The sequence below is a fragment of the Mixophyes fleayi genome, chromosome 5 (assembly GCF_038048845.1).
Source record: "Mixophyes fleayi isolate aMixFle1 chromosome 5, aMixFle1.hap1, whole genome shotgun sequence".
NCBI classification, from domain to species: Eukaryota; Metazoa; Chordata; class Amphibia; order Anura; family Limnodynastidae; genus Mixophyes; species Mixophyes fleayi.
The window spans coordinates 217,851,019-217,865,348 of NC_134406.1; the positions used below are offsets into that span (position 1 = coordinate 217,851,019).

Below are 14,330 nucleotides of genomic sequence, written 5' to 3' on the forward strand. Positions count from 1 at the left end.
ACAGAAGGTATATTGCATTTTGAAGTCCAAGGGTCTTTTCACATAGATAAATTGCAGTTGACAAGTCATATAATAGGACAAAGTACAACAATATAATTGCAAAAAAACTAAGTTATATAAATGCCAAAGCTAAACCAGTGTTATAGTCCACATTGTGATGCTTAGCAAGGGATCTATCATGGACCAAATTACCTTAGCTGTAATGCTGCTTTTCCTTCCATCTGTAATTGGGTTGGTAAGTAAAAATATGTTACTTCATGACTTTTATATATATATAGAATTTATTTCATAGTAAACAAGAATACCTTGTTTGTTAGACACAAATAGTTTGTTGTTATAATTAGCACATTAAAGGTGTTTGTACACTTTAAATAATCCCTGTGTAAAATTGACACCCTTCCCAATGATAATGCTTTAGTAGAGGGCCTTTTCATGGAAACTTACATTCTCTCAGCTTAGAAGGGTTCTGGCACCCATTAATAGCCAGGACCCAGAGGCGTAACTACCTCTGTGAATCTGCTTCATAGCAGGGGAATTCCAACCCAGTGGCTCTAATTGAAACCCTCAGATATACTGTGTCAGATCTACCCTGCTACAAGCAGTGTCAAAGGTGATTGGCAGAAGTTCCACCTACGTGTGAATGGCGGGACCCTGATAAATAGAGCTGGGGGTTGCAGGAGAGGAATCCTAATTAAAATGTATAATTAGGAAAGGAGGTCATTTGATACAAGGGTTATTTTAATGGAAACGGGTTAAATTCTGTTTGTCCACAAAGTGTAATCTGACATGGTAGGACATTTCCATTTCACTATCAATGCAGTAACTGGAATTTCACTGGATCAAAAGTGGAACCTGTGCCTATATTAATTCACACATAGTAACTTATATAAAATTATTTTCATTTCATTATGGATTGGACTTATTTATATGATACAGAGTATTTGATAACAGTTTTATGGTCCGCAAAATTACATTTGGAGAAATCAGGTTACATGAGCCTTTAAACAAAATAGTTCTATAATTTTAAGGGTAGATGCGACTGCAGGCTTTATAATATATTGGTCATTGTGTTTAACGTTAGTATGTTCATGTGTGTTTTTAGATTTGTGTTGGCGGTCGGGATGAATAAGGCTGTGACTTGGATTTTGAATATGAGCCACTTAAATCTATGAGATATAGCTATGAGCTATGAATTAATTTTCTAAAATGGTTAAATTACTAGAACAGGTCTATTTTCAGAATTGTAAACATAATATCCATTTGCCGTAACGTACACTTGATTTGCACATGGTCTTGACGTCTACATATTTTTCCCATGGTAATGGGTTTCTAGGGTGATACTATTAAGACATTTGTGTTTTTATTAGTTAGTGGCACGATACCATTAAAGCGAAAACTATAAAGGTGTAACTCATTAAATAACCATAAAAGAACTTTAAGCATAACAAGTATTATAGCATAGTAGATAAGTAATGTTGTCTAACTCATTTTTTGCATTATTTCTTTGTTTAATATTGCGTAGTTCATGGATTTAAAAAGTCTGTCTGACACTGCGATATATAAACTAGTGCTCCACAGTTTTAGCAGCACACGGGCCAGATTTTCAACCAGAATGGCTTACATAAAACCAATCAGCTAGCAATTAACTCATAGACTCTCAAAAAGGTAGGAAACTCCCATCCACATTGCATTTTATATGGGTGAAGATTTCATCCTGAGGTAGGATATGAGCCGATCATGTCCCATTAGTATCCAGTCCCTACAGCACCATACTAATTGTTGGTATGTGATCAGGGGGGTTACTTACCCTTAAAGTAGGAATTTAATAAAATTATCAAACTGTAACAAGTACATTTTGGACTTCTAATATAGAATTGCAAAAATATATCAACACGAACATAGGAAAGAACAATGAAACATTACTTCCTTGTAATACAAGCCTTGTGCAGTCCTTGAGTCACAGTGATACTCATTCTTCTTGCTGAACCCTTATACAATGATCAGCCACAACATTAAAACCACTAACAAGTGAAGTGAATAACACTGATTATATAGTCACAATAACACTTGTCAAAAGATGAGCTATATTAGGCAGCGAGTGAACAGCCAGTTCTTGAAGTTGATGTGTTGGAAGCAGGAAAAATGGTCAAGCAAAAGGATCTGAGCACCTTTGACAAGGACCAAATTGTGTTGGCTATATGGCTCCAAAACAGCAGTTCTTGTGGGGTATTCCTGGTATACACTGGTTAATACTTACCAAAGGTGGTCCAAGGAAGGACAACCGGTGAACCAGTGACAGGGTCATGTGCGCCCAAGACTCATTGATGCGCATGGCGAGCGAAGACTAGCCTGTCTGGTCCAATCCCACAGAAGAGCTACTGTAGCACAAATTGCTGAAAAATGTAATGCTAGCTATGATAGAAAGGTATCAGAACACACAGTGCATCACAGCTTGCTCTGTATGGGGCTGCATAGCCACAGACTGGGCAGAGTGCCCATGTTCACCTCTGCCCACCGCCAAAAGCGCATACAAATGTGCAAGTGAGCACCTGAACTGGAACATGGAGCAATGGAAGATGGTGACCTGGTCTGAGTAATCTTGTTTCCTTTTACATCATGCGGACGGTCAGGTGCATGTCTGTCATTTACCTGGGAAAGAGATGGCACCAGGGTGCACTATGGAAAGAAGGCAAGTCAGCGGAGGCAGTATGATGCTCTGGACAATGTTCTGCTAGGAAACTTTGGGTCCTAGCATTCATGTGGTTGTTACATTGACACGTACCACTATCTAAACATTGTTGCAGACCATGTACCACCTATATAAACATTATTGCAAACCAAGTACACCTCTTGATGGAAATGGTATTCCCTGGAGGCAGTGGCCTCTTTCAGCAGGATAATGCTCCCTGCCACACTGCAAAAATTGTTCAGAAATGGTTTGAGGAACATGATAAAGATTTCAAGGTGTTGACTTAGCCTCCAAATTCCCCAAATATCAATCTGAATGAGCATCTGTAGGATGTGTTGCACCTCACAACTTACAGGACTTAAAAGATCTGCTGCTAACATGTTGGTGCCAGATACCATACAGGACACCTTCAGAGGTCTTGTGGAGTCCATGCCTCGACAGATCAGAGCTGTTTTGGCGGCACGAGGGGGACCTACACTACATTAGACAGGTGGTTTTTAATGTTGCGGCTGATCAGTGTATATGCACATACTGGCTAGTGTGCCTGTGCTAACCAGTATACACGCGCAATGACGTGGTATCACATGCAGTTCAGGAGGTACAACCAGGATCCTGGAGGTTAGCATACCTTTACCGGAATATTGGGAGACCTCCTGGAGAGTAGGCAACTCTGATACACAGACAGATAAATGCACAGATACACACTCTCAAACAAACAGGCATACACACTCAAAGAGACACACACTAACAGGCAGAAACACTAACAAACAGACACTCACAGACAACTTTCACATTTATTAATAACCGTCAAGACACAATTCTCTTGTGTATATGACACCACATTAGACTATTAGATATGTACAAATAGGGTATTGCAACTTTAGCATTTACTATTAACACTATGAAACCACAACTCTATGCTACCGTGAGGTGTAAATATACGCGTTACTTGGGAGCATGACATTTGGCTTGCAGAAATATTAATGTTTTTGCATTATATGCAAGATTCGTCCAATTCAATATTCACGTGTAAGTATATTTTTGTATATGCCTTTTTTCTGCAAACGTTTGAAGTGCAAATGTGTCCAACTCTAAATGAGACCCGTTATTTACTATAGTTGAATATTAGACTGATAATGCACATGCCAAGTAAAGTAATACAATTTTACAGTCATAAATAAAAAAAATATTTCATTTGATATCTGCATATCAATTTTAATAACTATGTAACTTATTTTGCAGGCTTTCCAAGAACACACAGGTAAGTGGCAATACCATTGTGAATGTTTACATTATTTACAAATGGTGTATCTGTTGTATAACCTACTGAAGGAAGCTATATGGATAACATGGCAATAACAAGCAACTAATCGTTTTCTTTTCACAGAAGTAGATGTGGACGGTGGAAAGGACAGAGACATATTTGACATCAACCAAGGTTAATTACAATTATTGTTTTTTATATTTTAAAATAATATATTCAATAATGTACTTGAAACAAATTAGCAAATGTTCTTATTGTTTAAGGATTAGGTCTGGATCTTTTCGAAGGAGACATCAAGCTTGAAGTGAGTACAGGTGGAAAACCTGCAAATATTCAGCATTTTTTGTAGACTGTATCAAACACTATAGATGTGATTTCTAATCCATAAATATCTATCATTGCACATTTCTAGTTATTGCTGGTTGTGATACAGCTGTGTGTAAAACTATGTACTATTATTCACTGAACCATAAATAATACATTATTTATATATTATTATTAATTTATTTATATAGAAGCAAGTGACAAATAGATGAGTTAATACAAGTCAGCATCACAGATGAGTGTGAGTAATGTTATGGGGACTCACACAGAGTGCAGCAAAAGACGTGACAGGACATACGAGGGCAGGAGACAGACGTGGGACAATAGGTAGAGAGGACCCTGCCCGCGAGGGCTTACATTCTAAAGGGAGGGGTGGTGAGAGACAGTAGCACCAACTGGGAGAAAAAATTTAGATGGCAAACAAGGAAGAAGAAGTGATAGGTATAATGGTTAGGAGGTGGTTGGATAGGCGAGCTTGAAAAGGTGAGTTTTGAGTGAGCGTTTGGGGAAGAGTCGAGTCAGATGGGGTAGGGAGTTCCAAAGATATGGGGCAACGCGGCAGAAGCCTGGGAGGCGAGTACGGGAGGAGGTAATGAGGGGTGAATTGAGGCAGAGGTCAGAGGCTCAGTGGAGTGGCCGGGTAGGTATGTACCTCGAAACAAGGTCAGAGATGTAAGGGGGAGAAGTGTTGGTAAGGGCTTTGTAAGTGAGGGTAAGGAGCTTGGACTGAATTCTAAAATGGATAGGGAGTCAATGAAGGGATTTACCCAGAGGAGAAGAGGAAGAGGTGCGGTGGGAGAGGAAGATGAGCCTAGTCGCAGCATTCCGTATGGATTGAAGGTCAGAAGTGCAAGAGCGAGGAAGACCAGTGAGAAGGAGGTTGCAATAGTCGAGACAAGAAATGATGAGTGAATGGACCAGGATTTTGGTTGCTTCCTGAGAGAGGAAGGGACAAATTTTCGCAATGTTACGGAGGCAAAAGTGGCAGGATTTGGTAAGGGACTGGATGTGAGGGGTAAACCTGAGGGCTGAATTAAGGGTGACTCCAAGGCAGTGAGCTTGGGTGACAGGAGAAAGAATGATGTTGTCAAGAGGGAGATATTGGGAGGGATAGCAAGATTGGCAGGAGGAAAGATAATGAGTTTCAGGAAGCGCTGTGACGTCCAGGTAGTTACAGCAGAGAGACAGCTAGATAACTGGGTTAGAACAATGGGAGAGAGGTCAGGGGAGGAAGGATAGATTTGCATGTTATCAGCATAGAGGTGGTATTGGAGGTCAAATGATTGAATGAGTTTACCAAGAGAGGTAGTGTAGAGAGAGAAGAGCAGAGGACCAAGGACAGAGGCTTGTGGGACTTCAATAGAAAGGAGAAGAGGGGGAAGGTGCCAGAAACAGACACACTAAAATAGTGGCCAGAGGGGTAGGAGGCAAACCATGAGAGCCCTGTTTCACCAAGATCTATGGAGTGAAGGGTGGTGAGAAGAGAATGATCAATGATGTCAAAAGTAGCAGTGAGGTTGAGGAGTACGAGAAGGGAGAAGTGACCATTGGAAATAGCTGAGAGCAAGTCATTTGTTACTTTAGTGAGGGCAGTTTCAGTTGAGTGAAGAGGACGGAAGCCAGACTGGAGAGGGTCAAAAAGAGAGTGGGAAGAGAGAAAGTGGGTCAGACAATTGAAGACAATTTTAGAAGCAAAGGGAAGCAGAGATATGGAGCGATAATTGGAGAGAGAGGATGGCTCAAGGTACGGTTTCTTGAGAATAGGAGAGATGAGAGCATGCTTGAAGGCCGAGGGGAAAATACCAGTGGAGAGAGAGACAGGTTAAAGAGGGGAACAGGGTGACAACAGGCATTGCAAGAGAGGAAACGGAGCATCTTGGAGGGGACAGGATCAAGAGGAAAGGTTGTAGAAGAGAGGATCTCAGGCACAGTAACAGGTGGGTAGGAGCCAAGGGTGACAGAGTGAGTGATAGAGAGGACAGGTGGGGGGAGGCAAGTCTGATGAAAACAGATATCATTGTGTATAGAGTCAATTTTGTCCTTGAAATAAGTGGCAAAGTCAAGAGCGGTGATGGACGAGGGGGGAGGAGGTGGGGAGGATACAGTAGAGAATTAATGGTAGCAAAGAGGCATCGTGGTTTATTGGACAGGGAGGAGATCAGGGATGTGAAATAGGTTTGTTTGGCAAGAGAGAGGGCAGAATAGTAGGAGGAAAGGATGAATTTATAGTGGGTGAAGTCAGCAATCGAGTGGGATTTCCTCCATTGGCGTTCAGAGGAGCAGGAGCACTTTTAGAGGTGACGAGTAAGAGGGGAGTGCCAGGGTTGGGGTTTTGATTGGCGGGCACGAAGGAGGGTGACAGGGGCTGCAGTATCAAGGGCAACAGAGAGTATGGTGTTGTAAAGAGATACAGCAGCATTGGGACATGATAGGGAAGAAATGGGAACAAGTAAGGGTTCGAGAGAGGACTAAAAGATGATGGGGTCAATGCTGTTGATGGGAGGCAGTGTTCAAGCGACTTGAGGTGGGGCAAGGGGTAAAGAGAGGCTAAAGGAAAGGAGATTGTGGTCGAGAGGGGGAAGACAGAATTGGAGAAGTTGGAGATGTCACAGAGATAGGAGAACACTAGGTCCAGGGAGTGACCATCACGGTGGGTATGGGATAATGTATACATTTTAGGTATATCTGAATTCACTGAGTTCAGTGACCATATAAAGGCATGAGGCCAAAGGCCATGTGCTTTCATACAGTTAATGAAAATCCAGAGTGACTTCTAAGATCAATAATAATTTACCTTTGGAGGGGTGTTATGCCTTTATGCCTTATAACAAATATATGTCAAACGCAGTGAATATGAATACCTGTTCCCTCCCACATAAATAATTGATCAGCTATGACAGAACATAAAGCAGTAACCACCTTTAGGGACACCTTACTTAACTAAGAAATATTAAAAAAACTTAGGTAAGTTGCTATACAAATTATCTGACCTAAGTAACTTCTCTTTCTTGAGCACTGCCTGATGTGTTAAATAAGGCACTGCCGTTACTTAACAAGCTCTATACATATGCAGGGATAAATATTTATGTAGCACACAAGCATTATTTAAATAAACATTTCTACTGCATATGGAACACTAAATAGAGGTAGTACATTTACATACATACTAATTTCCTCTCCCTTCTTCATAGCGCTCAAAGAGAAGGGCTGCGATGACCCAATGACAGCCCAAATCATATGTCTTGAGACCAACGTTCCAATCTCAGCCCTATGCCGCTGGTCCCTTTAGACCGCGCTGAGCTCTGCTCTCAGAGGGAATGATGTGTGGTCATATCTGCAGTAAATGCATACTGCTAAGAAGGGACTGACCATCCTCTCTGAACAGGATGTCATACAGCTGTGCTCTACATATATGATGGGGCATGATTTCATGAATGATAATTCAACAGATTGTTCAACATAGTGGTTGCATATATATGTTTACAGGAGGGAGCATATGATTTCAGATGCAATATATGGGAAAGAATTATAAAGGGTTGGAAGGGGATGATGAGAGAGGCATTCAGATGAGAGTGGAAAGAGCTTGAAAGGAGGAAAGAATGATGATGGGGAAGTGATTAACAGAGGGAGGAGAGGTGGAGATGAAGATGAGGATAGATGCAGTGCACATGGAGGTCTTAGAAAGGCAAATCACAAATCAGGGATGGGGGAAGTAGTGAATATTGTACCAAACATGAAAAAGGTGTGCATTGCACAAGGTCACGCTACAGAGATCAGTAATTTCTATGTGAGCTTCTGCCTCTCCTTCTGTCGCCTGTCAAATGGGGAAAAAGAGGAGAAACATAGTTAAGTAATGTTGTGTGCACAGGCCCTAATGGAGGGGAATAGCTAAATTTCAAGGCTCCATACACCATCCTCTATTATGTACCTTATCCCACAAGCCTGATATACATAGAACACATGTGATAAACAATGATACAGTGATCCATATATAAAAGTATTATTGCTCTTCTTATTCACAGACAAACCTTCCTTTATTAAGAATGGACTGGTTGAGGCATTGTTGATTACACATACAAATTTGTGGTGTGGAAAAGGAATAGACACTGATATAATGTATTTTTTTTGCAGTTGTACTAAATTCAGCTAAAATATATATTGCCACATGTTGGACTTTCCAAGACTAAAAAGTATATACAGTATGTTTACAGGTACATATGCACATATAATTTATTCTCCATCTATCCAGTTGGCACCATGTTTCCATTACTTCCCCACTGCTATTGCCATTTGCTTTATTATCTCATCAGTTTATGGACCTTTGATTTTTTTTTAAAAAAAAATGTTTATGTACTGTTAATACACTGTAATAATCTTCACTAAGGCACAAGAACCAACTCACCTCTATGGATAATTAACATGGTCACATACTCAGGTGCAGATTTTAGTTGATAAAACCGCAGAGAAGGAATGTTAATATTCCACTAAATGTGTTCATAGTTAATCAGTAGTCTTTTTATAACTATGTTCTAATACACCTGGGAAAAACACAACTTTAGAGAATTGTCAATATTCAAACAAAACAAATCTTAGGGGTATATTTACTAAACTGCTAGTTTGGAAAAGTGGAGATATTGCCTATAGCAACCAATCAGATTCTAGCTGTCATTTTGTAGAATGTACTAAATAAATGATAACTAGAATCTGATTGGTTGCTATAGGCAACACCTCCACTTTTTCAAACTAGCATTTTAGTAAATATATATATATATATATATATATATATATATATATATATATATATATATATATATATATATATATATATATATATAGGATTAGAAAACCTAGGGGCTATTAGCTGTTGCTGAAATACAGCTACCAGCATGAATTGTTAACCAGGGGATTTATTTCAAAATTTGCAGAGTATGCACAAGTTGCCCAGTCTTAGTACCTTAGATGAGAGATATTTTTTTCCCAAAATATGCCAGACTATTGTATAAGAGAGCAGCAAAAATGCACACTACTTGTATCTTGTTTTGCTATAATGTACATCTAATTACTGTTGTACCATACCATACTAAAAGTAGCACTATTGGAGAGTCAATGCAAAAGAGAAAAATATTTTTTTAAAGATAAAAAAAAAACAAAAACTAAAATGTGAGCTCTGAAGTTGCATGTTTTCCCAATTCTTTGAGCTAAAGCGAAATCTGCAATAATGTAAATTATTAAAAATCTCATGTATGTCAAGCTGGGGCAAAATAACTCCCACCCTGATCTGAATAAACCTGTCCCTCAATTAACACAAATCTGCTCCAATCTCCATTAAAATCACACATTTTGGTGCATTTCATTGTGATCTTCAAATTCCTGAATATATTAAAGGAAAGTCGACATAAAAATCTTTTTAGAAACTCAAAACAAAAATCGACAAACTACTCAAAATCGCAGAAATCATTGGAAGTATAGAACAGTGGAAGGTATTAAACAGGGATTTGCAAAATCACCAAAAGTGAACTCACACAGCTGACAGGCAGCTGAACTTAATATATTTCCATAACTTTTCCCTTTGTACAAAATAACTTGTAAATCACAATTTTTAAAAACACCAAAAAGCACTCAAATTCACCACTATTTACTAGATTTCAGAATAAAATTGCCATTTACTAGATTATAGAATTTGGACAATGATTTGACTATTTTATTATGGTGAATTATTGTGAGTTTATACTGCAGAAGAAAATAATGTTTTACTAGTGTCACACCATGAACTGTAAGATATGCTAGCTTGTGTGATTCCAGAGATTGCAAAATGAGGATTTGCTCGGATATCAGTTCTGACATCATAGTCATCTGATTCAGTGGTAGTCATTATTCCGACAGCCGTAAAAATTCTCATTAGTATAAGGGCGACAAGAAGCAAATAGAGACTTACCATATAACAGACAGACAAACATTACCCACATGCTTCATGCACAGAAGATATAAATTGTGACTGTATAAAATGTCTCCAGTGCGAATGTCGTCACTTACAATGGCCACAGCGAGATTGCCGGTCAATTCCCAGCACTTCTTGACAGCAGAAATAATATTGGAATGTGTAGTTTCACAAGGGGTCAATGAAACAAAGAGAAACAAGGACTGTCCATAAGTGGTAAGAAACCAATAGGTACAGGCAAATCTACAGATACAAAAAATGATAGGCTTGAGTACATCTACCTATGTCTACCTATAGTAAAATAGGGGTAATCTACTTTGCAAGTTTGGCCTTGGTCATGAAAACACTGTATGCCTTGAGTTACCACCTTAGAGAAATCAGACTGCAGTATATTTTTAAGGTCAGCTAAACTTACATTTGTTTAATCCTACATTTATACATCCCCTGTTTCCTACCAAACATTTTAGATAATTAAGTTAAATATCCTGCTGCCCTACACAAATACCAGGCCACGGTAAAACGAGGAGCACATTGCACTGTCAAGAATATTATCACATCGAGGATGATATTTTGAAGAAATAAACAACCCAATATTTAATTGTAAAGTAAAATGAACACAAAACCATGGCATGCTGCTAACTTAGTTATACAACTTAACAGATGGGCAATGCATGGTCTTTGTCATCTTTCTGGTACTAAACAGTCTTTAAACACTGAGGTGCCCCCTTAGTTGGGTTCCTCATTAACCTCATAAATTCCACTTGACAACTAAGTGTGGATCCAATTATCTAGAACAGGACATCCTTCTGTTTCCAATTAGCCACTTCTGTGTGTGCCCCTATTGTGGCAGCTGTATCCTCTGAGCCCCCACTCCCCCATCACCCTTGGACCCACACTGTTTGGTTGCAGACTGTTCTCTACACTGAGCTTAATATAGATGTATGTAGTCTCATACTTTTCCAGTCCTGTGAGCAATGGCAAAGCACTGCAAAACCTGAGATAGACATACCTGCCAACATTCCCAATTGGGAAATCAGAAAAAATACGCCACGCCCTGCTCATTTCAGGTTTTTCCAGAAGGACATAAAGCTTTAGGGGACCAACAATCACACTCCAGGGGGTAACTGTATCAAGTTGAGAGTTTTCCGGTGGGTTTGAAAAGCCAACCAGATTCTAGCTATCATTTATTTAGTACATATTTACAAAATGACAGCTAGAATCTGATTGGTTGCTATAAGCAACATCTCCACTTTTCAAACCCGCCGGAAAACGCTCAGCTTGATACATTTAACCCCAGGTGTAGCAAAGACAGAACACACCCTGACCAACTCATACCTCCCTACACATCAAGCTTGAAACTGCAATGATACATAATTTACTTTGTAACACATTGTTTTATACAGAAGTGGCCAACTATAACTTATCTAAAAAAAAATTGAATTAAGTTTGGATAAAATAATTCCAGATAAACCAATAAATCACTGAGAATAAAAATATGGTACCTTAACAAGGCAATTTGTACATTGTATTTCTGTTTTTATGCAGCCTAATGAAAGGAACTCAATCATTGGAGCTCAGTACCGATGGCCAATACCAGTTCCATACTACCTAGAGGATAGCTTGGGTACGTTTACAAACATTCTCAGATTTGTCTGTTGTCTCACTGATCAGAACAATAACAATTAATGATAAAGGTGAAATAACACATTCAGTGTAATTTATATTCATCTCTTCTGCACTCATCAGAGTTCCTTCATTGTAACATGTTCTGTTGTGGTTTTTTGTTACTTACTTTATATATGACAGAGATTGAGATGATTTTTAAAGAGCCTAATGAGAATTTATAGATATTGCTCAAGTTTATTTTGTAATAATCAGCCTCACAATTTGTTTCTGAGACTACTGGACAGTTACAGAGATAAAAGGTTATTTCCCAAGTGTCTACTTTGCCTTAGTGTTCCTTTATTATACTTTACAAGATGACACAATGTTCTGCATTAGTTTACACTTATTTTTAACTGCAATCTTAATACTAAACACTAAATTAAATAATTGATGACAATGCTGCTCTTTAATATGGATGGTTTAATTCAGCCCAATTTAATTCCTATGGGAAAATAAGTGGGAAATATGGACACAAAGCCGTGTGTCCTCAGGGAAATCGGACATGTCGGAGGCATTTAGTGTCACCTGCGGGATTATTATCCTTCTCTCCTCCCAGACCCAGCCTAATTTACCAGCTACTTCAGCTTGGGGCCAGGCATCAGAAATAAATCATTATAGTATTACGTCCCTTCTCCAGAATATGTATCAAGTATTTTGATAAAAAAAAGAATTTAATCTCCAATTATCATGTTTTTGGATAATTTAAATACCAATATTTATAAAATCATCATCACTGTTGTTACTCAAGTTACTACAGCGCTTCCTGTTTATACCAACCACTTTCATAATGTTCATCCATTGTAATGAGAAGAAAAAATCTCCTATACAGGGGTTGCCTCTTTTAAAATTACCGTTTACAAAGCAGCCCTTTCAGTCTATGCTTCACCCACTGAGTACTCAGCACATAACACAGACCAGTGCCGAGACAGATTCCCACTTTCCCTGTTTTGCTCTGGCTGGGATGTATCAGTGTAGAATAAGAACATTCTGTCCCAGCCATGACTTGCCGTGCTCTAAATTCCAAGTGTGTAAAGCATTGACTCAAACGGCTGCCATATAAAGTGTCAATGACCTGGGACATGTCAACCCTCTTACACAGTTGCAGTTGTAAAATACAGTGGTATATGCTAGTGTTGTATAAATAAATAATTATATTAGGAGAGGTATTATTTTGCTTATTTTTTTTTCCCAGAAATTAATGCAAAAGCCCTTGTCTTAGAAGCTTTTGAACGTTATCGACTCAAAACATGTATTGATTTCAAACCTTGGGAGGGAGAACCGAATTATATCTCTGTGTTCAAGGAAAGCGGGTATGAAAACTTTTTATACACACACTCTTCAGCCTCAATCTGTACTGCAAAAATAAGTTTTACAGTTTCATTTAACAAATAGTATGCAATGAATGACAATGATATATTGTGCAATAAAATAGTTAAATATTGTGCAGTTATACTTGATGATGTGCAATAAAGCAGTTATATAATGTGTAATCCCATTCAATTAAGTTCACTACACTTAAGATCATTAAAGTCACAATAATCATACTGTGTATAATTGGAAAAATATTGACACATTATTAAGGTGTGTTTTGCTCTCCTTCTCCCAATTAGTGTAGAACCTGGAGGGGTGCACCCAAATTAAGGGGACATTTATCAATATTACACCGAAAATCTTTATTAAACAAGAACTTACAATTGTGCAAGCTACTTGTGCCAGACTTATCATTGAAAATGATTATTTTAGCCAGTGCTTAAAATGTATATACAAAAAAAAAAAAAAAAAGACGCTTATATAAAAAAAATTATGCTGGGAGGAGATTAAAAATCTTTAAACCTTAATAAATATGGGTACAAAAGAAGTGCTTTTAACTGTGTTTCTGTGCGTTACATGACAAATTAGGTCCTGCTTTAACCCACTGCAACACTTTCCATATTTCTGCTGTAAAAGTAATGCGGCTTACCTTTGTAAACATTTTTTCAGTTGTATGACTGAGTTCACAAATAGTGATGTTGTATAAGTTTATGAAGATTTGTTTAGAAGTCTTTAGGTGGTAATGTGACAAATGTATAGAAATAGTGTGACATTTGTAAAAAATATCAAATGCAAGCATAGATTTAAATACAATAGACAACCATTTTTGAAGAAGTGAAATTTCATTTTAAACTGATAATGTGGACTATAGCTACAATGTGTACTAATTACTGACATATATTGTTAACACATATAAAAGATAGGTATTTCCTTCTTAATTTTGTCATTAAAAATGTTTTTAATGCTGGCAACTGCAAAATTGCATCACTCACCCTAAACTTGCAACAAACAATCATGCTTTATACAACATATTTCTACCTCCATCCACTATAAATTAGCTGGTGATCTAACAAAGTAATTAACAGGCAATTAGCGATATTGCAGCGACTACTAGGCCTGATAACAATTGCTCAACTCAT

The 14,330-nt window shown here is 38.2% G+C and overlaps 1 protein-coding gene across 1 annotated transcript in view; it reads left to right on the plus strand.

Annotated features, from left to right (window-relative positions):
* The first annotated feature begins 3,258 nt into the window (after nt 1-3,258).
* MEP1B (meprin A subunit beta) overlaps nt 3,259-14,330 on the plus strand; it is a 35,425-nt gene continuing 24,353 nt past the window's right edge. Inside the window, exons 1-5 of the mRNA XM_075214414.1 lie at nt 3,259-3,307; nt 4,077-4,127; nt 4,217-4,257; nt 11,761-11,839; nt 13,073-13,190. Coding sequence (XP_075070515.1) covers nt 3,259-3,307; nt 4,077-4,127; nt 4,217-4,257; nt 11,761-11,839; nt 13,073-13,190 — 338 coding nt within the window. The remainder of the gene's footprint in view (nt 3,308-4,076; nt 4,128-4,216; nt 4,258-11,760; nt 11,840-13,072; nt 13,191-14,330) is intronic.